Raw genomic sequence first — 25,415 nt, forward strand, 5'->3', positions numbered from 1 at the left:
CATAGAAGTGATAAATATAAAAATATATGTCAAGTAACTCTAAAAATACTATTTCAGTAATGCAAAATAAATATTCTAAGAGTACAGAAAACAAAGAAACAAAAGGAATTTATCCCAAAGAGAAAAAAGAATCTATTCTAAGGATGACTGTTCATTGCAGTATTGATTATAAGATGGAAATTCTGAAGGCACCTAAATGTTTGACTATAGTGGAATCATTATGACACATAATATCCATCAAGGCAGCCATTTAAAAATGTTATTAAAAATACTAACAATATAGAATGCAAATTAGTATTTTATGAAAATGTGTTGTGCTTTTACAAACACACACATATACATATAAAACAACTGAGTGAGAAACAGGGGTATAGGAGACTTCTGAAAGAAAATCCAGTAAAGTGCTATTTCCATGAAATGATATTGAGAAGAGAATCGGCTTTTTTATTCTATTTTCCAAATTATTTGCATTATAGGTCTTTTAATTTAGAACAAGAATTTACAGTGCAAAATAATGACTGTCTTAAGTGTTTGGGACACAAGATCAGCCTTCTAGGAAAGACATGAAGACAGGTCAATATCCCTGAAATGATAAAATGTAAGCAGCAGATTTCAGTATATGATACAGATTCCCTGGAATCAAAGGCAACCCATTCAGACTTCAGAAGAGCAAGGCATTTAATAATAATTTTTTAAAAGCATGCATGTGTTTTGTTCAGCTACTGTTTCCTTAATATCAATAGTGTGGCTTGACGGTGACGTTTGCACAAGCACCCTTACATCACAGCGCTCTTCAATGCAGACAACAAATATAAAAACTCTTAGAGGAAAACACAGGCAGAACACCCTCTGACACAAATCCCAGCAAAATCATTTTGATCCACCTCCTAGATTAATGAAAATAAAAACAGAAATAAACAAATGGGACCTAATTAAACTTAAAAGCTTTTGCACAGTAAAGGAAACCATAAACAAAATGAAAAGACAACCTACGGAATGGAAGAAAATATTTGCAAACGATGTGACTGACAAGGCATTAATCTCCAAAATATACAGACAGCTCACACAGCTCAATATCAAGAAAACAAACAACCCAGTGAAAAAAATGGGGAGAAAACCTAAATAGACAGTTCTCCAAAGACATACAGATGGCCAAGAGGCACATGAAAAGATGCTCAACATTGCTAATTATCAGAGAAATGCAAATCAAAACTACAATGAGATACCACCTCACACCAGTCAGAATGGCCATCATCAAAAAGTCTACAAACAATAAATGCTGGAGAGGGTGTGGAGAAAAGGGAACCCTCCTGCACTGTTGGTGGGAATGTAAATTGGTACAACCATTATGGAGAACAGTATGGAGGTTCCTTAAAAAACTAAAAATAGAGCTACCATATGATCCAGCAATCCCACTCCTGGGCATATACCCTGAGAAAACCGTAATTCAAAAAGAGTCATGTACCACAATGTTCACTGCAGCTCTATTTACAATAGCCAGGACATGGAAGCAACCTAAATGTCCGTGAACAGATGAATGGATATAGAAGATGTGGTACATATATACAATGGAATATTACTCAGCGATAAAAAAGAATGAAATAATGCCATTTGCAGCAACATGGATGGACCTGGAGATGATCATACTAAGTGAAGTCAGACATAGAAAGACAAATATCATATGCTGTCGCTTATGTGTGGAATCTTAAAAAAATGATACAAATGAACTTATTTACAAGGCAAAAACAGACGCACAGAAAACAAACTTACGGTTACCAAAGGGGAAGGGTGGCCGGGAGGGATAAATTGGGAGATTGGGATTAACATATACACACTACTGTATATAAAATCGATAACTAATAAGGACCTACTGTGTAGCACAGGGAACTCTGCTCAGTATTCTGTAATAACCTAAATGGGAAAAGAATTTGAAAAAGAATACATGCGTGTATGTGTAAAACTGAATCACTTTGCTGTACACCTGAAACTAACAGAACATGGTTAATCAACTCGACTCCAATATAAACTAAAACTTAGCAAGAACAACAATAAATAAACAGAAGCATCTGCCCACCTTCGGTCTTTTTCCAGTACACCTTCACTTGCAGCTGGTTGTCTTGATAGAATGGAGCTCCGATTTCCAGGAGGCGAGTGGGCCGTCGTCTTTGAAACGGAGGCTGTATTTGCATCACACTTTTTCTAGTTTTCCCAAGTTGTTCTTCTACAACAAAGCACAACATTCTGATTTACTTGTTAAAAATAAATCTGTAACCTGATAGTAATCCCAGTGTATTTAATTTCACTCTGCTATTCATTCATATTTAGTGCCTGATTTTTAAAGTAAAATGTAACGTGACTACACGTTCCTTCCCGCTCAAGTTGATGACACCTCCCCCTTCATCACTCGCTGGAATGCATACCTAAAAGTAGACTGTATGTATTACACGGAATCCCCCGAACTTAAATTGGGAATCAACATACATTCACCAGCCTGGAAAGATGCTCTGATTTCAGTAATAGGTGGAAGTAGTATTTCTCACAATAGATAGATTTGTTTGCAGTTATGAAGTACATGAAGTAATAGTAAAATACCATCTCATGAAAACAGTATAGGTAGCTTTTCACAGAAGTACCAGCATCTTATGTTCCTCCATCTTTAGAGAGCCAGATGAGAATGTATATGGCTTAGTAGGAAGTATACCAAAAATTCCTGCCCTCAAATCTCTCCTTTACCAGTTCATTGATTTTAGAAGTTGCACATTTAGAAATTCCGTCCTTGGAGACAAGACTTTTCTGCTTTCAGAATTCCAAGTAGCCCTTTGAGAGATAACAGCTTAAGCTGTACTGATTATAAAGCAGTCAGAAATGTGTTATCAAAACTTTTCCGATAGAGCTGTGAGGTCTGCATTCTTGGGAAGGTGGGAGGAAGAGGGAAAGATGAGGATGAATGCAGAGAAATGCTGACCTGCGGTGAATCAGGAGAAGGAAAGGAAAACTGAGGACTCAGAAGAAAAAGTACATCGAATGTGTACTTCTCCTTACAGGGGTGTGCCTGTCAAACCGTCCATGCAATGGATCTGACTAAAAGGAATGGGATACTTACATTAGTTGGTACTTATATTTTAAATAATTCAAATGAATGTTTGGATAACTCAGACATTTATTAGGTTAAGGATTCTGCACCCAAATCCAATGTGTGTATGAGGGGTTCCCCACACCATTAATTCTCAGACCCCAGCAGGGTGTCCTACAGTTCAACTCAATTCTGACAGTTTCTACCTGCAGACAGCATCAGATCCCACAGGGTAAGGGCTCAGTGCTACAAGACTGCCCCCCCCTTCAGATGCCAGTCACGAGTCCAGGCTGTCACCAGTTCTTCTGATGACCTGCTATAGATGGGGGGTTCCAAAGACCCCTTCCTCAGATTCAAATAATTTGCAAGAGCAATTGACAGAACTCAGAGAAAAATTTTACTTGCTAGATTACCCGTTTATAATAAAAGGATGTAACTCAGAAACCTAAGTGTCCATTGACAGAGGAATGGATAAAGAAGATGCAGTACATATATATACAATGGAATACTACTCAGCCATAAAAAAGAATGAAATAATGCCATTTGCAGCAACATGGATGGACCTAGAGATGATCATACTAAGTGAAGCAAGTCAGACAGAGAAAGACAAATATCATACGATATCACTTACATGTGGAATCTAAAATATGACACAAATGAACTTATCTACGAAACAGAAACAGACTCACAGACATAGAAAATAACCTTATGGTTACCACAGGGGAAAGGGGGGGAGCAGAGGGATAAATTAGGAGTTTGAGATTAAAACATACACACTACTCTGTACAAAAGAGATAACCAACAAGGACCTGCTGTATAGCAGAGGGAACTATACGCAATATTTTGTAATAACCTATAATGGAAAATAATCTGAACAAGAATATGTGCATGTGTATAACTGAATCACTGTGCTGTATACCTGAAACTAACACAACATTGTAAATCACCTATACTTCAATTTAAAAAAAGAAACACAAAACCACAGACAACAGTAACAAAAAAGACTGTTCTAGGGATGAGGATCTATAACGTAGAAAAACTTGTGTAGAAATGTTCACATCAATATTGCTTGTCATGTAAGCTCATACTTAGCTCACGAAAACAAGAACATCTATCTTCAAAGTTAATGCCTAAGTATAAAATTTGATTTAGATACGTGAAAAATGAGTGGGAAAAGAAGGATATAAGTCAGGAAGAGGCACATGGAAGAGATGCACACGGCGGGGTGTGGGGAGAGGGGGCGGAGCTTCCACATCTGAGGGTCTAAGGGAGTCACTCCCCCAGCCCGCGTTCACCACCCCAGAAGCTCTCTGAACCCCATCTTTTTGGATTTTTACAGAGGCGTCATCACACAGGCGTGCTGATTAAATTACCAGCCACTGATGACTAACCTCCGTCCTCAGCTCGCAGGTGGAGGTGGGAAGGGGAGACTGAAACTTCCAGGCTTCCAGTCACCCCTTGGTTCCTCTGGTGACCACCCACATCCCCAGCTGTTCTCCCCAATCACCTCTCTCACATCCCAGAAGACACCTTTCTCGCTCCTCCTCACTTAGGAAATTCCAAGAGCTCTGGGGGCCAGGAATGTGCCGAGACCAGATGGCAGGAGGCGCTGCTTCCCAGCCTGCAGACACCAGCGCAGCGAGCCTGGAGCCCAGAGGAGGGCCTGGGACGCGGAGCCCTCACAAGGCTCCGCCCCCAAATGCATCCCTTTCTTGACACCACCAGGCGGTTACAGAATCCTGCTGCTTACACCTAAAGCATTTTTTTTTTTTTTTAAGAATTAAAGGCTTAAGATTTTCACAAGCCCATTTATGCTTCTAATTCCTTTAAGAACCTGTGATGGGAAGAAGTCGCCAGCAGACTACCAAGACAGTTTAGATAACCGTGTTTAATCTCTCTGTGAATTCTGTCTTCCTGCTGTCTTTTATATGCCATGGAGACATTCATTTCTCATTACAGACGTAAGAACGTGTGAATATATATATATATTTTATATATATACTATATATATATATATATATATATATATATATATCTCAAGATTGAATCTTTGCTGCTTTATTGAATATTTCCAGCACAGACACGCATGGACATGCCCCACCCCCCATGTAGGGACAGACGTGATAGTTCAGTCCTGGGAGGACATTCTTGACTCAGAGTGTGTCCTCCACTTTCAGCAGGAAACAAAAATGGAATAAAATTCATTCCTTCACATTCTGAAGAGGTGTGAGGTCTGATTTATTTATACTCTTTAATAGTCCTAAAAGTTAAAAGAATTGAGTGACTATGCTACTTCCCCAGATGTCAAAACTTTGATTACCTTTTCAGATTGAGCGACTCAGAGTATTTTCTCTCCACCCCATTTTTATTTTGGAGAGCTGGAAGTATATTCCAGTTGCATGGGGCAACTATAAAAAACATTTGGAATCTGTCAACCCTGGAAATACTCCCCCTGCCTCCAAAAAAGCAAGTTACATTTCCATTAAAGAGAGTATTATGTCTTTCCTCCTTCAAGGGACCCTTTTATAAAACTGTATGAACATTCAGGCTTTGCTTGCGTCGAAATATATATCATTAAAACACCTAGCAGTCCGCAGACCTGGAAAAATAAAATTCAAAAAGTAATTTATATGCTGACATTTACTACACTCTTTCCTATAAAATATAATTTCCCTTGCTTATACTATAAAGTTGTAATTATTCTTTACTTCTAGTTGCTTCATGATGAAATATATAGTGTTCTTGTAAAAGTCATATACTAGTGTTTATGAGATTATATATCAACATTGGGTTATAAAGAACATCCTGATACGTATTCAGCTATATCCTGCCTCATCCTTTGTAAAACCAGTCTCTTCTGTCGGCTACGCTGACACCCAAATAATATGTATTATGACAGGTACTTTGCACTATCCCTTCTTTTTTTATTTTTCTGAATCCACATGACAGGCATCAGTTAATCCTAGCATAAAGTGGCCTTTGGTAGGTTAACTATCATATCTCTTTATTGGTCAGGTAAAACGTTACCTCATGTTAAAAGATGATTAGAAAGTGACCTTAACGCTCAGCACCAGCGTCTTGCGGGAAGAGGAGTTGGCTGAGTGCGTAGGTAAGAGCGGGAATACCTGACTGATTTGGTTTCACAGGTGTTCCTGAAGCAGTGCTTACAGGCCACGCTTAGGCTTCTGGAGCGCGTGGGCTCTGACGGCTGCTGTGGGCACACAGGCGGACAGTCCCTGTTCTCTGACCTAGATGAGATCTTAGTTCAGCGGATGTACTTTCCAAGGGATGGGTCTAGACCCCACAGACTGGAATCTGTCGTGTGCAAAAGGAAGGACACTTCCACCGGAGATTCCAGAGGACAGGGGAAGACACTCAGGGGTGAAGGACAGATGTGTTAGTATCTGGGGGGATCTGAGTGGCTCACTGAGAGGGAAGAATTCAGACTATGTGATGCCATATGGCTCAAAGTGAGAGAGAAGGGTTTGTAATCATACTTGAGAGGAAGGGAGAAGGAGCTAATTAAAGAGGATGTCACCAGGTGTATGTTGGGAGATGCCCCAGGAAGAAGGAGAAAGCCCTAGATGTGCTCTGGAGACCCAGAGTCTGTAACAGTTGTGTCTGTGGGCTGGACCATGAAGAGGTTCTCGATGACATGACTTCAGCAATGGCAAGCCGAAGCTGGGTTTTTCTCTCCTTGTTCTTGGTTGTGGGCAGAAACACATATTAAATTATGGGAGTTTGCAATCCCATACCAGTCTCTAATGGGGAAGGAATGTTGTTTACTGGAAACGCCAGGAGACTAAAAGGCAAACTTATTTTACACAATAGAGGAAATCCCCACCACCAATAGAAAAAAAAAAAAAGGGGGGGGGGTCTTAGGAGAAGCAGACGTTTAAAGGATTTTGGTTTGAGAAGACATTTGGGGAGGAAAACATGGGAAAGCAATAAAGGATGAGATCCCTGGAGACTTGCAAAGAGAAGATGTAGGTGACAGTCTTGAGAGTGGAACTCAGGAGAGTAATCTGTGATATGGTGAATATTTTGGCAGCTGTCTACAAAATGGATATTGAAGAAAGAGTGGAAACAAATATTAATTAGGAGATTTTATAAGGTGACAATGGGCTGAACAAGGGCAAGAATTGGACAGATCCCACGCAGAATCTGAAATTAGAGTCAAAAGGACTTTCTAATGAACTGGATTTCTGAAGAGAAAGAAGAGCAAAGCATGACGAATGACCTCTATGGATGGCTTGAGCAAAAGGGGGAACGGTGGGAACTTCTGGGGCAGGAGAGCCTGGGAGAGGAACAGGTGTGAGAGGGAAGTGAAGAGCTTGGTTTTGGGGACGTTACATGCGAAGTGCCTGTTAGCCATCCCAGTGGAGGTGCTCAGCAGGCAGCTGAACACACACCTCTGCCTTCAGGGAGCATCAGGTGGGAGACACCGGGTGGCCTTCGCACGTGGATGGTCATGACACCCACGGGAGTCACTGAGGTCTCCCAGGGAGGGAACTGCCCCCCCTCCATTCCCCACCCCCAAGCTGATTCTCTGCACAAACGATGCTCTCTTCCAACTCTGCGCTTGTGCGGGGTGACACCCTGTGCCCTGTGTCCCACGGAGCACCCATTCTTCAGGACCCAGGAGGAGCGCTGCGCTCTGGGTCCCCACCGCCACGTCTGTCCGTCTGCGCCAAGCTTCCCTGCAGCTCTGTGTGCAACGGACTGGTCTTTGTGTAATCACGTTGACATGTTTATCTCCCAAATTCAACAGTAGGCGCTTTGAAGGCGGAGATCGAAATGTGTCTAGGGCTGCAGTAATGTGTGTGTATGAGTGTGTTTGCACATGTATATGTACGCATGTGTGTATATACATGAACACACATACACATATAAATACATGGTACACATATACTATATAACGTACAGTCTATACAGTATATATATCCTACAGTGTACATATCTTTATACTATAATACAGTGTACAATGGTATAAGGTAGTAATTATTCCCATCATTAGACACAGTTTGATGAATGAATGGAAGACTGCATTAAAGAAATCTATGAATGGTGTGAATGTAAGTCGCAGCCACTATGGAAAACAGTATGGAGGTTCCTCGGAAAACTAAAAATAGAGCTGCCATATGATCCAGCGATCCCACTCCTGGGCATACATCCAGACAGAACTGTAATTCAAAAAGATACCTGCACCCCTATATTCATAGCAGCCCTGTTCACAATAGCCAAGACATGGAAGCAACCTAAATGTCCATCAAACAGATGAATGGATAAAGAAGATGTGGTGCATATATACAGTGGAATACTACTCAGCCATAAAAAGGAATGAAATAACACTACTTGCAGCAACATGGATGGACCTAGAGATTATCATACTAAGTGAAGTTAGTCAGAAAGAGAAAGATAAATACCAAGTGATATCACCGATATGTAGAATCTAAAATATGACTCACATGAACCTATCTACGAAACAAAAACAGACTCACAGACATAGAGAACAGACTTGTGGTTGCCAAGGGGGAGCAGAGGTGGGGGAGGGGTGGATTGGGAGTTTGGGATTAGCAGATGCGAACTATTATATATAGGATGGATAAACAACAAGGTCCTACCGTATAGTACAGCAAACTATATTCAATATCCTGTGATAAACCATAATGGAAAAGAACATGAAAAAGAATATATATGTATAACTGAGTCACTTTGCTGTACAGCAGAAGTTAAACACAATATTGTAAACCAACTATACTTCAGTAGAATTCAAAAAAGAAATTGAGAGGCATCTTCCCCCAACCCTGCCACCTCCTGCCACCATTGAATTATAATCTCTGGGCACAGTGCCCTACCGCTAGCATTTTTACAAACAACTCTCTAGTTGACCATAATGTGCAGCCAGGCTAAAGAAAAAATGACTTCAAGCAACTAAGCTATTGAGACCCTACACGTGTGGTATACTGTCCAATGCATATAAAGTGTGGTATATTGTCCAGTGCATATAAAGATTTTCTGGCCGTGTTTCATGACACTTGTAACACTAGTATTGACTTATGCCTCATTCTTCCTCTCAGCTGAAAGCTGTCTCTAACGCATAGTATCTTGCCTTTAACATGCCACGTGCTCCATAAGTGTTATCATAGATATTACTAAATCTGACTCTAAAATTACTCTCGACATTGATTCATAATCCTATAACAGGCATATTGGTCCTGTTTACAAATTGTAAGATTGGACCTCCCTAAGAACAGTCAAGCTGAAATTAGGCACACAAATTAATGCCGTTAAAACTGAATCGTGTAACGGTGGTTTTAACCAACAAGGACCTACTGTATAGCGCAGGGAACTCTGCTCAATAGTCTGTAATAACCTAAATGGGAAAAGAATTTGAAAAAGAAGAGATACAGGTATATATATAACTGAATCACTTTGCTGTACACCTGAAACTAACACAAGATTGTTAATCAACTAGACTCCAATATAAAATAAAAATTTTAAAGATACAGAAAAGATACATGCACCCCTGTGTTCATAGCAGGCACAGTCACAGCACAGCACAGCCAAGACATGGAAACAACCTAAATGCCCATCGACAGAGGAATGGCTAAAAAGAAGGTGTGGTACATATATATACAATGGAATGCTACTCAGCCATCAAAAAGCATGAAATAATGCCATTTGCAGCAACATGGATGGACCTAGAGATGATCATACTAAGTGAAGTCAGTCAGAAAGAGAAAGACAAATACCATATGATGTCACTTACATGTGGAATCTAAAATATGACACAGATGAACCTATCTATGAAACAGAAACAGAATCACGGACATAGAGAACACAGTTGTGGTTGCCAAGGGGGAGGGGGGTGGGGGAGGGATGGAGTGGGAGTCTGGGGTTAGCAGATGCAAACTATTATATAGAGAATGGATAAACAACAAGGTCCTACTGTAGAGCACAGGGCACTATATTCAATCTCCTGGGATAAACCATAATGGAAAAGAATATATATATATGTGTGTGTGTGTGTATAACTGAGTCACTTTGCTGTACAGCAGAAATTAACATTGTAAATCAACTCTGCTTCAAAAAAAAATATTGATAAAAAAATCAGTGAAGTTACTAAACACATAGAAATGTTTCCATGAGAATTTTTCTGTAAAAGTTGTACTGTATGCAAACTTATACATAGAAATAGTAGACTTTTCAAATCCATTTAATCTCCAAAAGGACTATTTCTCAAATAGGTAGGAAGCTCTGTTTCTAGAACTATTTCGAAAGCATCATTTCAAATGGACCTGCTCGTTTGGATCGTATTGTTTCCCAGGTGGTAGAAGATAATTATGGGCAATCCCTGCATCTAACAATGCGGAGCCAGCCTTGCCTTTCCTAAATTCAACAAGCTTGTCACACCTTCCATGTCTGACCAGGCCCCGTGCCTGGGATGAAAGGCAGATCCCACGGGACCCTGCAAGCCTGGGGAAGCAGCACCCGCGGAGACCCCTGGTGGCCTCTCTCAGGCTCGCCTTCTATCTGCCCGTCCCCAGATCCCTGGCCAGGAGCTTCCCCGCAGCTCTTCTCAGCAGTCCCCACCTCTGAGCAAAGCCAGAAACACCACATCACACATTTTCCAGCTCAGAGATGAGCGTCTCATAAGACTCTCCTCTTGCTTTGCTCAGTTCACGGCAAACAGACTAGTTTAGAACCACTGGCAACAAGGAAACGGGAATGGGAATGATTTAGTCACTGCCCCCAGGGGAGAATTAGGTAGCCTTTGGCAGTAATTGTGACCACTGTGTAAAACCAGTAAAAAAAAAAAAAACAAAACAAAAAAACAGCACGTCGCATTCTTAGGAGGGAAGCAACAGTTTCTAACAGTTTAACTGTACGGGTCCTCCTTAAAAACAAGTACGCATACGCATAAGGACCCCAAATCATGTAAGTATAAACATTTGTTCGAATGAGACACGCTTTCTTCTTAAATTTCCATTACGACACCGAAATATTGCACATAAAACGGATAAAAATCCTAAGAAAAACTCAAAGGTAAAATTTGTACACATCCTAGTTCAAAGGACATATTTCCATGTACACTGGTGTGAAGGTTCTCCAGGTAAAGACTGCAAGTGAGAAGAAGGCACTCGGAGCACTTACTGTTGTGGACGGCGTGTGTGGACGTGAAGTGGAGGGAGGCCTTGGCGCTCTTGAGGCGCGTCTGGCCCCAGTAGGTGACAGCCTGCAGCTCCACCGTGTAGACGCAGTTGGGCTGCAGCGGCTCGAGGGTCACAGAATTCTGAGACTGCAGGTGGAGGGACACACACAGACGCTGTTACAAGCCTCGCCGCCTCTCCGCTTCCCTGCACAGCGGCTGTGCCCTCCTGAAGCACACCAGCCCCTCTCTGATGTCTGCCCGGACTGTCTAAGATCACAAATCGTTCTACATCTTTAGCATCTGAAAATCCACTTTTACCGTGGATCAAAATAAATGTCATACAGAAGCACAAATGCGTTTTTTTTGAAATTGTATTCCTAATCCCATTATTGGATGCTTTCCAGTAGCAAGAAAATGAATAATTCTGTCCCCTCACTCCTTACTAGATAGATACCACCTTACAGAGAGAAGACAGCTGTAAAGGCTCGTGTTAGCACACACCTGGAAAGATTATGAATTGGCATTCCCTGTATTTCTCTGATTTTATCCTAAATCTTCTATGAGTAAATTTCCACCAAAAGTTGTGAGAAAAATCAACCTGACAAAATGCTTAAAGCACTTTTTTATGGCTTGCAGGTATGATAATAAAGTCCCTTACAAGTACTCGGAATTAAGAGAAATAAGGTTGTTGTCTTAGAATTCAAACATCCATCAAAATATAGTACATGTGACATCACATGGCCCTAAATGGTCTAATTGGTGGTATTAACATCTATGAAGGGAAAAACGTGTCCATCACTAATGCGACAGCAGACATCAGGCAGGCAGTGAGTAGCACGTGCTTTCCCGCAGAGAGTAGGCCAGTTGTATGCGCTCATCGTGCTACGTGAAGATATCGTCATCTGAAATTGTCAAGTGCTGAATCACATAAGCCGGTCCCTCATTTAAATACCACAATGACCTGTCGGACTTCTCCGCATCATTTTGGGTCACGTGAGATCTCTTTTCAGGGAGAGAACATGATTTCCATGGGCATTTCAGAGCCGTGAGTACAACGCCCCCTGTAAATTAACAGATGGCACCCTTACATGATTCGGGCTTCTGAGGGATCAGTCATCGGAACTCGGCCACCTTCCAGCAGGTCGGCTCTGGACGGCGGGAAGGACTGCACTTCCAGAAGCGGAGGCTGAGAGGCAGGTTCCGGACCGTGGTCCCTGTTCCCAGGTGAGGCTGGGCCACCTCTCAGCCTCACCCACTGGGGTATTAACCGTGCATTTTCGTGCCCTTTCTTCCTTTTACCTACCGTATGTCTATGAACTACCAAGTCCCAATTTTTTTTAGTTAGGGTTTCTTGTTATGTTCTATATCACTCTTCCTAAACTATTACCTTCAAACAAGTAAAATAAAATTCACTTTTGAAAGAGCATTTCCTTGAAAAGCCCCACTCCTCTCAGTTATCATGGATATTAGGATGGACTCTTAGGAAATGAAAAGACATTGATCCCCAAGAAGAAAATTTCACAATTTCTCATGTTCTTCTATATGTTTCCAATTTCTGATCCTAATTCTCAGTTGGTCAAATTTTAATATTGAGAAGTTTAAGGAGTCACATGACCTACAGCTTGCCTCTTGTGGATCCAAAAAAACACGTCACTCATAAGATAGTGACCTATGATTAAGGCTACTCTGGGCCTGTTAACAATTATAATTAAATTCGCAGTTCATTTTTTATTTATCTAATTGACATATACTGGAAATAAATTGCAAACTTCCCTACTAATCCTTGATGCTGTTTGGTTATTAAGGGCATGTCGGGGGCAGGGGGCTGTCAGCATTTCATCACATCACTTTTTGCTTTCCATCCCTGTGATTTCACAGCTTTATCTCTTTCAGCACTTTCTGTGAGATAAGCACACATTACCAATGGTCACTTGTTGCAAAGTCCTACAAAATAAAAGCTGGAACTGTCAGAAAGTTTCTTGAAAATAAAGCCAAAACAGTATCACAGCTAAATATCAGTGATATGGACCTGTGGAGACATGTTTTATAATTCTCAATGGCACAGATATTGGAATCTTCAGTGCAAAAAAAAAAAAAGGTCTTGCTGTCCTTCTAAAGCACTTTCAAACATTTATTTATTTACAGAATTTGACCTTATGAATTAGGGGGAAAGGTGTTAAGTTTTATAACAACAAGATGAAGGAATGTGTACTAAAAGGACACTGAACACTCATTTTTATGCATTAAACGTTCCACATGATGCAAAATGTTCAGTGTTATAGAGCTCTCATTGCATAAAACGGTTCAGTGAAGATTTTATTTCTCGGCCTGTGGAAAATAAGCCATTCCAAGTTCTTTTAATCAATAAGAAAAGTATATCGTCAAACGTGCATTTTCTAAACTGTTTCCTGTCGCACTGATTAGATTATAGATGGGAGCACCTCACAATACACAACTGAAAAGCCATGAACATTTACTCTTCAGTTTACAAGGATCTCTTCAGAAAAAAAGACCTAAATGTCAAGGACATTTTGAATTGTCTCCTTTTCAATGGCTAGGCAGGTAAGATGGAGACATTTTTGTTCCTCTGATTTCCGGAGTGGTGCCAGCCATGTGGATATGAGTAAGTCAACAGACTAAATTCAGCTGTTGTCACCTAAAACGTGCACGGCTAAACGGCTGGCGTGGTCCCCTGTTTTCCGAACTTCCTCGGTCCCAGGGGAGGGATGATGGGAACCTGCCCCTCACCCGTCCCTCTCTGTGGCTCAGCCGAGGCCACTCTCAGACCAGGTGCCCGAGTCCAAACACCGCTGTGAGGAGACGGGCCTCCTCCCCCAGTTCTCACTCACCCCACCCGTGGTCTTCCTCCTCTTCTTCTTCGTTGGCACCAGCGACTTGCCGCTGACCGTCCAGCTCCAGAACACTTTGTAGTGATGCACTGGGATGTCTGGTTCCTCGGGGAGATCCCAGACGATTGTCACAGCCACGCTTCCGTCACTGTGGATGGTGGAGTTTGCAAGCCGGAGGTTGGCTGGGGCCGGTGGTGCCGATGGATCTGAAATCCCAGGAGAAAGACACAAGGGCCCAGGATGACCACAAAAGCATCGTCTCTGTACATGTAATGACTACAGGGTCGATGCAGGAAGACTGCCCTTGATATGGAGAATAGCTGAAGACAAGCACTAAGGAAGATCCCCTTCTTAAGCCTCAAATTGAAATACAGCCTATAGAACCGTAAGATCAATGTGTTTGGGCCCTATTTGTAATCTAGGCATTTCCATACCACTACAACCCAGCCAAATTTTCATTGTACCGAAATTGATTAAGTTCTGTAAAACACGGTCAAATTCCATTTAGGTTGGTTGGCATTAAATAGGTCAGCAAAGTTGAAATGCCTTTGAAAATTCTGAAAAGAAAAGACAGAAATCTAGGACCAGCTCATTCGAGTAACTGCTTTCATCCGAGTGGTCCTGGAGCTTTAGATCCTTGAATCAAAAGTTAAGAGTGACATGAAAACATCAGCAAAAACAAACCTTTTTTTTTTTTTATCCACATTACAAAGTGGATGACAGACAGGTAAGTAACATTTTTATAATTTCACCATTTCTAGTTTGTCGCATAAACCAAAACCGTCTCAGCTGTCAAGAGAGAGATTAGGTTCTGGAATGATTTCTCTACAAACCTCCATTTGAAATATATATACGAAGATGACTAAGTACGTGTAAAGCTGAGGGTCTTTCCTTCATTTTTTTGCCACAAATTGAGCAAGTATAGATGCCGCTCACCACAAATGATTTACAGATGGTTTTGTTTTAAGACGCCTGCCCGGGAAAATGCTGTCAATAATTCTAATTATAATACCATCTGCATCAGAGGGGCAAAGAAGCTATATCTAACTCCATATAAATGAAGAAGACTGGGGAAAAATACCCATGTTTTTACTCTTGGGATGGTTTGTGTTTCGGGGATGATGGAAACATGAGTTATTTTTTAAAAACCTGTTGCTTTTCTGTAAGATAGATAAGTTCTGGAGGTGTGGTGGGCTGTGTAATTTTTGAAAGCTTTGTAGTTGCTTTCCTAGGCTAATGGCTCATCCAAAGCACATTACGTGACATGCTTGACCAAGGTGGTTCTCAAACAGTCACCATGAGGAACCCTCTGGGAGCGCCCAAGACTTATACTGAGGTACGCTGACTCAGTGAGTGCAGGTGTGGCCCATCGATGTATTCACGTGAAATATATATTTATGTTTTATGTAAAATACACACTTATGTAAAGCACACACGTTACTCTGAAGTAGACGATCCGCAGGTCAGAAGCTGAACAGTCCTACAGCTGGTGGCGGCCAAGCAAAGGTGTAAACAGCCCTTGGCTCCCGCGAGGAGGGAAGTGCTGGGTCCTGTTATCACGGGCTCAGGAGGCACGGCCTTCCTTGCTCTGCTGCTTCCGCCGAGCCCCTGGGAGCCCCACTCTGGTCATCCCCACGGAGGCGCCACACACCTCACTGCTTTCACCTTCCATCATGGTCTCCGCTTGCCTCCACTCCCCACTGGCTGTCCCTCTGGTCCCTGGTCCCTCCTCAGCCTCCCCCTCCTGACCTCCCCCCTCCCACCGTCGCTAAGCGGGGGAGGATCCAGCCTCTGAACTCGGGGGCCTCTTGGCATCTATACCCAATCTCTAGAGATCTCACCAGTCACAGCTTTCAAAAGTCTTTGTGCGGATAACTCTCAAAGGTATGGCTTCAACACAGACTTTGCCCCTGAACTTGGATTCAAGTACTAAAGGGTCTTTGCATCAGCTACACTTGGAGGTCTCCGAGGCAGCCTGAAAGTAATGTGCCCAAGACCAAAGTCCCCCTCCCCCCCAGCCCCTGCTCCCCACCACAGACACCCCGTCTCAGGAGACACAAATGCCTCTTTCCTGCTACTCCCGCCCCAGACCTTGGGTCGTGTACTTCTTCTGCTTTCATTCTGTGAGCTAGCAGTACCTTCAAAAATCTATCTGGACTCTTACTGTTTCCAGCCGAATGACACTGTGTGCCAAGCCTTTGTCTTTTCCCCCGATTACTGCAAAGGCCTCCGAGCCTTTCTCACCACGGCAGCTGGTGATTCTTTCCGACACAAGCTGAGGCTCCTCAGCCTGGAAGCTCTCGATGGCCTCCAGCCTCACTTAGAGCCACCGTGCTAGCCCCTCCCCAAAGTCCTGTGCGTTCTTACCACACACAGCCTCCCAAACCTCCTTTCCTGGCCCCACCTGACCCTGCTGCCCTGGCCACGCTGGTTCCCATCTGATTACGTGGAGATGAAAACCAGGAGCTACTGAAGCTTTTCCACCGGTTTAGCCTAAACGCCTCCCTCCCTACCCGCCCCCCCGCCCCCGCCCCGAGAGTCTTTACCTACTGCAGGTCGACCAGATGTCACCCTATTCAAAACAGTGACATGTGCTTTCCTCTGAGCACCAGCAGAATTTCACCGTGATTGTCTCCTGCTTTGCTATTCTCCAAGACCCTTAAGATGAACCTCTGCGGGACGATTCAATCCTTAACCTACAGCAGGTTGCTGCAGACCTTTCTTACAGAAAGCTGGTTGGCAAGCTCATCATCACTTCAAAGCAAGAGAAAAATTACAATGTGTAAAGATAATTACAGCCATTCATGTTTTCAGTGATGCACCTGGATGTCTATATGCTGAAAATACGTAGTTATGTGAATTTTCCAGAGAGTCTAGGTTCACAGGAAAAGCTCAGAATCATCTCCTTTTCTGAAGAAATTCCAGGTTTAAGGAAGTCAACTAGTATTTGGTATTGCATCATTTCCTTAATCTACTTCATTCATTATATCATTTCTTACTGCCCTGGAAAAATTTCTCATACCTCAGATGTGATCATAATTCAGAATAACATCATCTAGTTTATGAAACATGATAAAATATGAAACAACATAATTTATGACAATGGCATTAGAAAGTAATGCTTTCAAATAAATGAATTAGTAATATTTGCTTCACATTTTCTTAAAAGTAAGGCCCATTTGATTACTCACAATACCAAGGTGGCGTACTCCCATTACCAACATGAGACACCCCCAATCTTTCTCCCCCAAAATAACCACTTTTAAAAATTTTGAAGCCAAAGGGGAATAGCAGAGGTTATCTGTTTATCGCCCCAATTATCCTCTGTAAACGAGCTACTGATTTATCTGTCTAGTCACTGAAGACTTCAGATGAGAGAGTCTGTCCCGTTTGTCTAATCTGAAGGATTTCATTCAGTCCCAACAAATTTCCAGATTGCTGTCATTCACTGCCTTGTGAAATGGTTCCCTACGGTGTGAAATCAAGTATATTCATTTTGTTGAAATATACAAAATCTTTTCTTTCAGTTTACATAATGTTTTAATTCTATTAAAACATTGAAATGCAGTTGGAAGCTTGTGGGAAAAATTATATGCATATAGCAACTCCACATTATGATAAAGCCCTAAGGGATTTTATAATTTATTTATATGACCATTTAAAAAAAAAAAAAAAACTGGTAAGGATCTTAAGGGTTGGATAGGTAAAGTGACCTGCCCGAGGTCATTCACATCACTGGTGGCAGAGCCAGGCGTGAGAATGACAATGAGGGGACAAAGAGGGGTTTGAGGCCACATCTCTACATCTGTTATGTGTCATCATCATCATCATCATAACGATGGGCCCCTGTCTCTACAGAAAGTCAACATGTGAAGCCCTTTGCTGGGGAAAGCGCCCATTATAGTCTAGCACAGGGATTGAAAGACTTTTTCTGTAAAGGGGCAGACAGTGAATATCAAGGCTTTGCAGACCACACAGTCTCTGCTGCAACTAATCCACTCTGCTGCTGTAGCTTGAAAGGAGCTGCAGATAATATGGAAACAAATGAGCACGGCTCTGTGCTAGTGAACGCTATCTGCAGAAACAGGCGGCAGGCCAAATATGCACCACAGGCCATGGACTGTCAACCCCTGAGCTAGAGTCTTTCCAAAGCAATGACACCATTTACTCTCTTGGAACTGGACATAAGCACAGCTTATTTCCAATTTTATATGCATATGGTTATACTTTTTTTTTTAATGTTGGCATTTTGTTCCCATTTTGCAGATGAGGAAACTGAGGATCAGAGAGTTTAATTCACTAGTTCAAGAGTGTAGGGGCAGAAGTCCAGAGGCACATCGCAAGACCAGAGCTCCCCTGACCCCTCCCTCTGAAGCTTAAATGAGAGCATTTCTCCCCCATCTCACTTCTCTTTCTGCTTCATCCACTCCCTCTTTGCAACCTTCCAAATTATCTGCAGAAACACAACTCACAAAGCAGAAAGCAAGTACACTTTCAAAGATAAATGTAATAGGAAGCCCGTATGAGCTCCTTTTACAGTTTGCATGATTTCTGGGGCAAGATATATTCAATGTTTAGCAGGAATATCCAACTTCAGCCTTGGAGAAAAATAGTTCCTTTTATTAACGATCATATGTAGTGCTTTTGGCAAAGGAAGATGGAACTTTGGGTTTCAGCAGATTTACGGTTTCATCTCTGAACCTTTTGTGACAAAGTAACAGGCACGGTGGAACAGCTTTACGCCCTTCGATGGGTAAAGTGCCAAATGAAATCACTTGTCACCCCTGGAGAAAGGCAGGCCTATTATCACACTGATGTGAACTCTCATGGGAAAGGAGCCCTTCCTGCCATCCCAGGAGAAAGCCCATCACTTACTGTGAGGCAGGCGCCTCCACGTGTCCAGACAATCCTGTTGGTTAAACACGGAGACGCAGCCGCGCGTGTTAGCGCAACAGCAGAACGGGGTGCAAATGGCAGTAAAGAGAGAGACCTTTAGACGGTCACACTCAGTGAAGTAAGTCAGACAGGGGAAGGCAAGCATCATATGATACCACTTACACGTGGAATTGGAAATCTGGCACAAATGAGTCCATCGACAAAACAGAGGCAGACTCACAGACAGAAAAGAACCTCACGGGCACCAAAGGGGAAAGGCGGGGAGGGATAAATCAGGAGTTTGGGACTAGCAGATACACACCACTATATATAAAACAGATAAACAGCGGGACCTACTGTGCAGCACAGGGAGCTAAACTCATCATCTTGTAATGACCTACAATAGAAAACAGTCTGAAAATATATACACTTGTAACTGAATCACTTTGCTGCACCCCTGAAACTAACACAATATTGTAAATCAACTCCACTTCAGTAAAAAAAAAAGAGAGACCTTTATAAATACACAATCATGAACGAATATGTATACATATATGTACATAGACACAGAGAGAGGAACAAGATATGCTTTAAGAGCATGAATGTTAATTTTATTACTTATTTGATTTCCTCAAAGGATGTCCAGGGAACAGACTTCCCCTTTGAAATGCATCAGAGGACTGCCTCTTAGGTGTGGGGCGGTGATCAAGGGCAGTTAGACTTTTAAAGCAATGATATAACCAGTCACACATTCTCCAGCTAATTAGTAGGTTAGTTCTGATGTTTAAATAGTTTTTTCTTTCCAGACACAGCAGTTGGAATAATTTTACTTCCCTCATTAACAAAAAAAAAAAAAAAAAAAAGAAAAGAAAAAGAAAAAAAGAAAGGAAAGGAAAGAAAGAAATAAAGAAAGAAGAAAGAAAGAAAGGAAGGAAGGAAGGAAGGAAGGAAGAAAGAAAACCCCCTGCAGTATCTAGACACACAACAACTTAGGGAAGCTGCAGAAGCTGCACGACAGGTGAATTCCCAGCTATTAAGTCGTTTCAGGACATACGCTCAGCACAGTGTTGCCCAGTGGAAATGGCGCACAGAGCAGCTGCGTAGAAAGTCACGGGTCCCCGTGGAGCGACAGGGAGCTCTGTGACCACAGTGGAGTCTGCTGTCGCTTTCCTAGCACTCTGTAACGTACGCGTGGAATAACATCCCGTGTGATGCTTGTGCGCTGTGAAAACAATGTTGTCTGCTTTGCTTCTCCTTTTTAATGTATCCCATACACATGGGGAAGTAAGGGGGAAAAGATGGATGGAAAACTCTGAATTTGGAAGGAAGTGAATATAGTAACTGTATTATGTACATTAGAAGACGTATTAGGTCAATGACAATGGAAGATGGATTTTTAAATTTTTCTTTATAAGACCTCTTAAAAGCACATTAATTCAGTGTTAAATGGATACTGACTAATCTCAAACATCCAAACAAATGTTTGCCTGCTTTTGGCAACACGCAAAAAAAAGAATCTGGATTTTGCTTAATATAATGCACAAAACTGTCCGTCTTCCTGCTTTCACTGCTTATGTCAACACATGGAAGTCTCTGTAGCACTTTGTTTCCCAAATTCAGTCAACTTGTAAGCAGTCACTTGTAACAGGAAGTAGTACTAGTAACGTATATTTCCAATACCAAGCACGCAGTATATGCACATTTTTTGCCCTGTCCATAAATATCAACCTGATCGAGAAAATGTTAAAGACCGGTGTATAGCAAAGTATGTTTTCTGCTGGCAAGAGCGCCACTCTGAATTGATGCCTGCCGCTTTGGGGCGCTCTGTGGGTTAGCAGTCCGGGGCTTCTTCCTCAAAGAAGCGGACGACAGTGTGCAACGGATCTGATGTTGGGAAGGGTGATGGCGGATTGCGGAGGGAAGAAAGCGAGCCTGGAAAGGCCCGTCTGTCTCCACTTACTATTACGTCTGTCCCACATTCGGGAACACAGGGGCTCCTTTCATGATCTCGCAGAATTCCGTCCATCAGCCTCTTCATATCTTTATTTTAAACCATAATTCAAAATACATTAGACACTTCTGTAACGGGGATCTTGTAGATATTGAGTAAACCAACAGGTAGACAGCAGACGCTCTGGGGGTCCCACCCATTCCCCCGTCCTGTGCTATTTCAGGGCACGTCCGCTCAGCTTGTAAACGCGGGCGCCTCTGTCTGCACCCAGAGCAGGCTCTGTGCGCGTGCAGGACACAGACTCCCGGGAGCAGCCCGCCTGCAATGCCCCAGTTCCCCGGAGGGCGAAGGGCTGCCCACAGTGGTAACTAGCGTGAGAACGCGCCTCTGTGTTCCGCCTTCCCTTGCCGGTCACCTTCCCCTCTCACCCCGCCCCTGCCCACCCAGCATCCTGGATTCTTTCCTCTGTAAACCGCTCCCACGCAGAGCCTTAACTTGCATGGGCGTCTGGGGATCGTGTCCCTGGCAGGTCATCTCCCACGTCAGGAGTCCCACGTGCAAACGCCCTTGTGATTCCACACGTATCTACACCTGTCTCCCGATGCTTCCTAGGGTTCACTCCACACACCAAGGGATGGAAAAGTTTCCAAGACCCTAGGGTCTGGCAGGCTTGGTGCCCAGAAAAGCGAGCGCTTCATCCCAGGAGTAGCCTAGGAAGGCAATTCACCATGTGGAAGGGTTTCCATTTCCATTTTCTCCATTAAGAGACAAAAAGTAGAAAGGGACATTATACATTAGTCTATTAAATTATCTGTTATTTTACTTTTTAAGGTTGTAGCCAATTTTCCTTCTCAAGTACCAGGGAGAAAGACAGTATAGAGCATTTAAATAAGTAAATACAGAAATCACCTCAACCTTGGGGAGGGGAGGTTGGCAGGGGTTAGCAATAAAAATATCCAGAAACGGTATTCACCTGGAAAAGAAAAAGCCTGAAACTGACTTACCAATCTATGAGCAACTCAGAATTTTCTTATAGAAAATAGGTATTCTAAGGGGTTAGGATTAAGTTATAGGGAGATATAAGAGATAAAGGGAAATTAACTGAGTAACCAATCTATTCGGGCAAACCACAGACAAGTAATTTTGTATTTAAAAGTAACCCTAAAGAAGAGAAAGACAAGAATTTTGGCTTTTCTGTGAGAATCAGGATGAATACCAGGCAGCAGGCCTAAACTAAATGATGCCCATTTTACCAAGTTTTTTTCTGGTCCTATTTAATTTTGCTTTTATTTTCAGAGGTGTTCGGGGAAGATGGAAAAGATCCTTGCCCCTTCCCTTGACCCAGCCTTAAAGGATCAAGTCTGGTCCCATATCCAAATTCAAATGCACTAGAAAACTGCCTACATTTTGCACAGACAATTATTTTGGAAGCACTATTTCTTTCTTAAAGTAATTTTAAACCACTAGAAGACGTACAACTGGTACAGTGTCAGTTGGTTCTGGAGCACGGCGGGCCTAAGTGGGCTTTTAATTAAATGAAAATGCACCGTTTTTGGAAGCGCTGCAGTGACCGTTAAAATGGGGTGCTATTTCCTTTTACAAACCACACCGCACATCCATCCTTCCATCCGTCCCAAGGCGAGGAGCATTCCAGACTTCGGTCCTTGTGTTCTGCAAACCAGAAACGTGTGTGCGGCGGTCATCATAGATCCTGTGGTGGTCTCAGGGAAGATGCATGACAGAATGGGGCTGGGGGCGAGGGGATAACAGACCTGCTTGACGGCTGAAGGCATTGCCAGGATGGTCCACCTCGTCTCTCCCCATCTTACTCCACTGCATTTACAAACATACAAAAGTGCTTGCTGGGGAAAAAAATGTAACAATCTTATTGAACTATCATTTATGTACCATACAGCTCACTCAAGTGTGCAAGCAGTGATTTCTAGTGTTTACTAAGTTGTGTGACCATCACCACCATCCATCTTAGAAGGATTCCGCTACCCCATTAAGATCCTCCCTGCCCTGCTGGGGAAATTTTAAGGTAGAAACAAAGCTATTTTTGTGTCTTCAGCTTCTCCTTTGATTACTCGTGTTTCCAGCATGTCCAGGGTCCTTCACCTGGGTACGTCCACCCCTCAGAAAAGCCCGTGTGCAGGAAAAGGCCCTAAAACACGGCAGTCATACTGGCTGGGCAAGGATTACTCCTTTTCTTGAAATATGTGCATCCCCCCAAAGGAAGAAAAGAGTCTTCCCCTGAAACACCCTCTTGTCTCGGTCATCTCTGTTTTAGTCACCGGCAACACCAATCTCTCAGCAGTTCCAGACCAAAGAGCCTGGAGTCCTTTCCTACAGGCCACGGGTAAATCCCCAAAGCCTATCACAGTCACCTTTACACATGTGCTCCCCGGCCAGCTCACTTCTGCCTTTGACCAAGTTACTGTCACCTTTCGTTACGGCTGTTGTGTCACTGGTTTGCTGTACTTTTTGGATCCACATATCGACGACAACATACAGCGCTCGTCTTCCTCTGTCTGGCTCTCTCCTCTCAGCGTGGCGCCCTCCAGGCTACCATCATCTCGGAGCAGGAATACTGCACCGGCGCTCCGTGCCATGACCCTGGAGACCCAGCAGGCCCGGCCCCTCCTTCCTTCCTCTCAGTCTGCACCCTTCTCTGCTCCACCCCCTGGAACCAGAAGGCTCTTCCATCGGAGGGCACAAGGCCAGCCCGTCACTCCTTTACACGGCATCTCTTCTGTGGCCGCCCTCCCTGGATAGTAAGAAACAAAAACACCCCCTTCCCCACAGCTCCTGGGTCTATTCTCTATTTTTCGCACTGTCAGTTATCACTCTGTACCCTAGTATATGAGAGTATTTTATGTATTGATCTTGTTTACTGTTTCCTCTCGCCCCCAATTAGAGTGAGTGTGTGTGTGTGTGTGTGTGTGTGTGTGTGTGTTCCACAGGAGCAGACGTTTTTGTCTTTTCTTTTACTTGTTACCTCAGTGCCTAGCACAGTGTCTGACACAGAGCAGGAGCTCAACAAACATTTGTTTAATAAAAAAGGGAATGAAACGTGAGTGATAAAACGAGACCCCCAAACCCTTTATTTCTACCTTAAAATTCTCCCAGCAAGGCAGGGAGGCTCCTGGAGGATTCTAAAACGGTATAAAGGATACTTGCACGACTTTATGGTAAGTACTAAAAATCACTGGCTAGCACACTTAAGAGGAGTGAATTTTATGCTATGTAAATGATATTTCAATAAGGTTGTTAAAAATTATTTTCCCAGTAAGACACATCTCTACGCTTGATGAGAACTGACTAAGGTGAGGGAAGACGGGGTACCACCTTGTAAATGGTGACGTATCCTTAGCCATATCCTGGAGGAAATGCTTTCAACTGTTTAGTGGGTCTGTTATATTCCCATCATTCTGTGGTGCATCTTCAGTGAAAACAGTAGGATCTACCATAAATTCTGGGCATATATTTTTGGTTTCAGAAGTGCAAGAACTGAAGTCTGGAATGCTGAATGTTGGGCATATTTGTAAAACCAAGAAACAGAACAATTTAATGGTGACTGCAAGGTTTCCCCAAAATGGTGCACTTTCCTTCAACAAAAGCCCGTTTCAATTTGAGGGATGCCGCTCTAATTGTAGACGTATGCGGTCCTCAGCCATGTAGGAAGGGCTGGGACAGCACGGCCTTGCTCCTTCCCCAGAATGGATGCCTCTTTGGTGGTTGGCGGCAACCGGCCCGGCCCTGGGGACTGTCACAGGACCTCTGCCCAGACCCCGTCCGTCTCTGAAAGGGATTCCACCTCTGTCTGCAGAGGCTGGGAGCTGCTCTGCCTCCTGTCTGGACATGCAGCCACGATCTGAGAGCGCCAGACCCCAATCCTGCCGGCAAGGGAGCAGATGGGAACACACGGTGACCACAGCACGCCTGGACCGCATCTGCACTGCCAGAGTCAAGGTGAAGACTTCTGGAGCCCTGTACCGATCCTTGCCTCTGAACCCCCTGCTAATGATTTATCCCCACGGCCTCTCTCAGTCCTCGGACCACCTGGAGACAGTCCTCAGACACGGACGGTCTGATGTCTGTATTTTATTTCATTTTCGGACCTGCTTGGTGTATTTGCCTCGGGCTTGGCGGGGGTGTGGGGTGCACCTTTCTTTTCTTAAAAGGACTTTTTAAAAGAAAGACTTAAAAATCTACAACATACACTGTAATTGAATTCAAATACTAAATTGATCTGGTTGCAAGGTTTCCACTTGAGACCTATGATTATGCAGAGAAAGGTGTGGCAATATTATCTAGTGAGAAACGGACAGACTAACGGAAACATACATTTTACCCAAAATGGAACGGAAATTGCAAGTTATAGCAGCCAGTTCAAACCTTCCCGTTTTGAAAGACGTGACTGATGTTACCAGTGTCACATTATTCATTAATATCATAATGTATGCTTAAAATAAACTTAAACGAGCTCCCTAAGAGGATAACTGCTGATTA

General features: G+C 43.0%; 2 protein-coding genes across 4 annotated transcripts in view; one reads left to right on the forward strand and one right to left on the reverse strand.

Moving 5' to 3' along the window:
- LOC309619949 (uncharacterized protein) overlaps positions 1-25,415 on the forward strand; it is a 552,071-nt gene that overhangs the window by 518,753 nt on the left and 7,903 nt on the right. The window contains exon 11 of one of the 3 annotated variants that reach the window (XR_014239279.1): positions 24,733-25,397. Coding sequence is in view for 1 of the 3 variants with exons in the window: in XM_082375953.1 (XP_082232079.1) it covers positions 24,733-24,875 (143 nt within the window). In the remaining 2 variants the exon portion in view is untranslated. Of the gene's footprint in view, positions 1-4,626; positions 5,048-24,732; positions 25,398-25,415 lie in introns of those variants that run through there. The other 2 variants (XR_014239280.1, XM_082375953.1) reach the window with 2 other exon arrangements.
- The window catches only part of ANOS1 (anosmin 1), a 189,803-nt gene that overhangs the window by 15,967 nt on the left and 148,421 nt on the right, over positions 1-25,415 (reverse strand). The window contains exons 7-9 of the mRNA XM_082375654.1: positions 14,078-14,283; positions 11,231-11,375; positions 2,075-2,221 (exon numbers count right to left, since the gene is read on the reverse strand). Of these exons, the coding sequence (XP_082231780.1) occupies positions 2,075-2,221; positions 11,231-11,375; positions 14,078-14,283 (498 nt within the window). The remainder of the gene's footprint in view (positions 1-2,074; positions 2,222-11,230; positions 11,376-14,077; positions 14,284-25,415) is intronic.

The sequence above is a fragment of the Balaenoptera borealis genome (genome assembly GCF_965194805.1).
Source record: "Balaenoptera borealis genome assembly, chromosome: X".
NCBI lineage: Eukaryota > Metazoa > Chordata > Mammalia > Artiodactyla > Balaenopteridae > Balaenoptera > Balaenoptera borealis.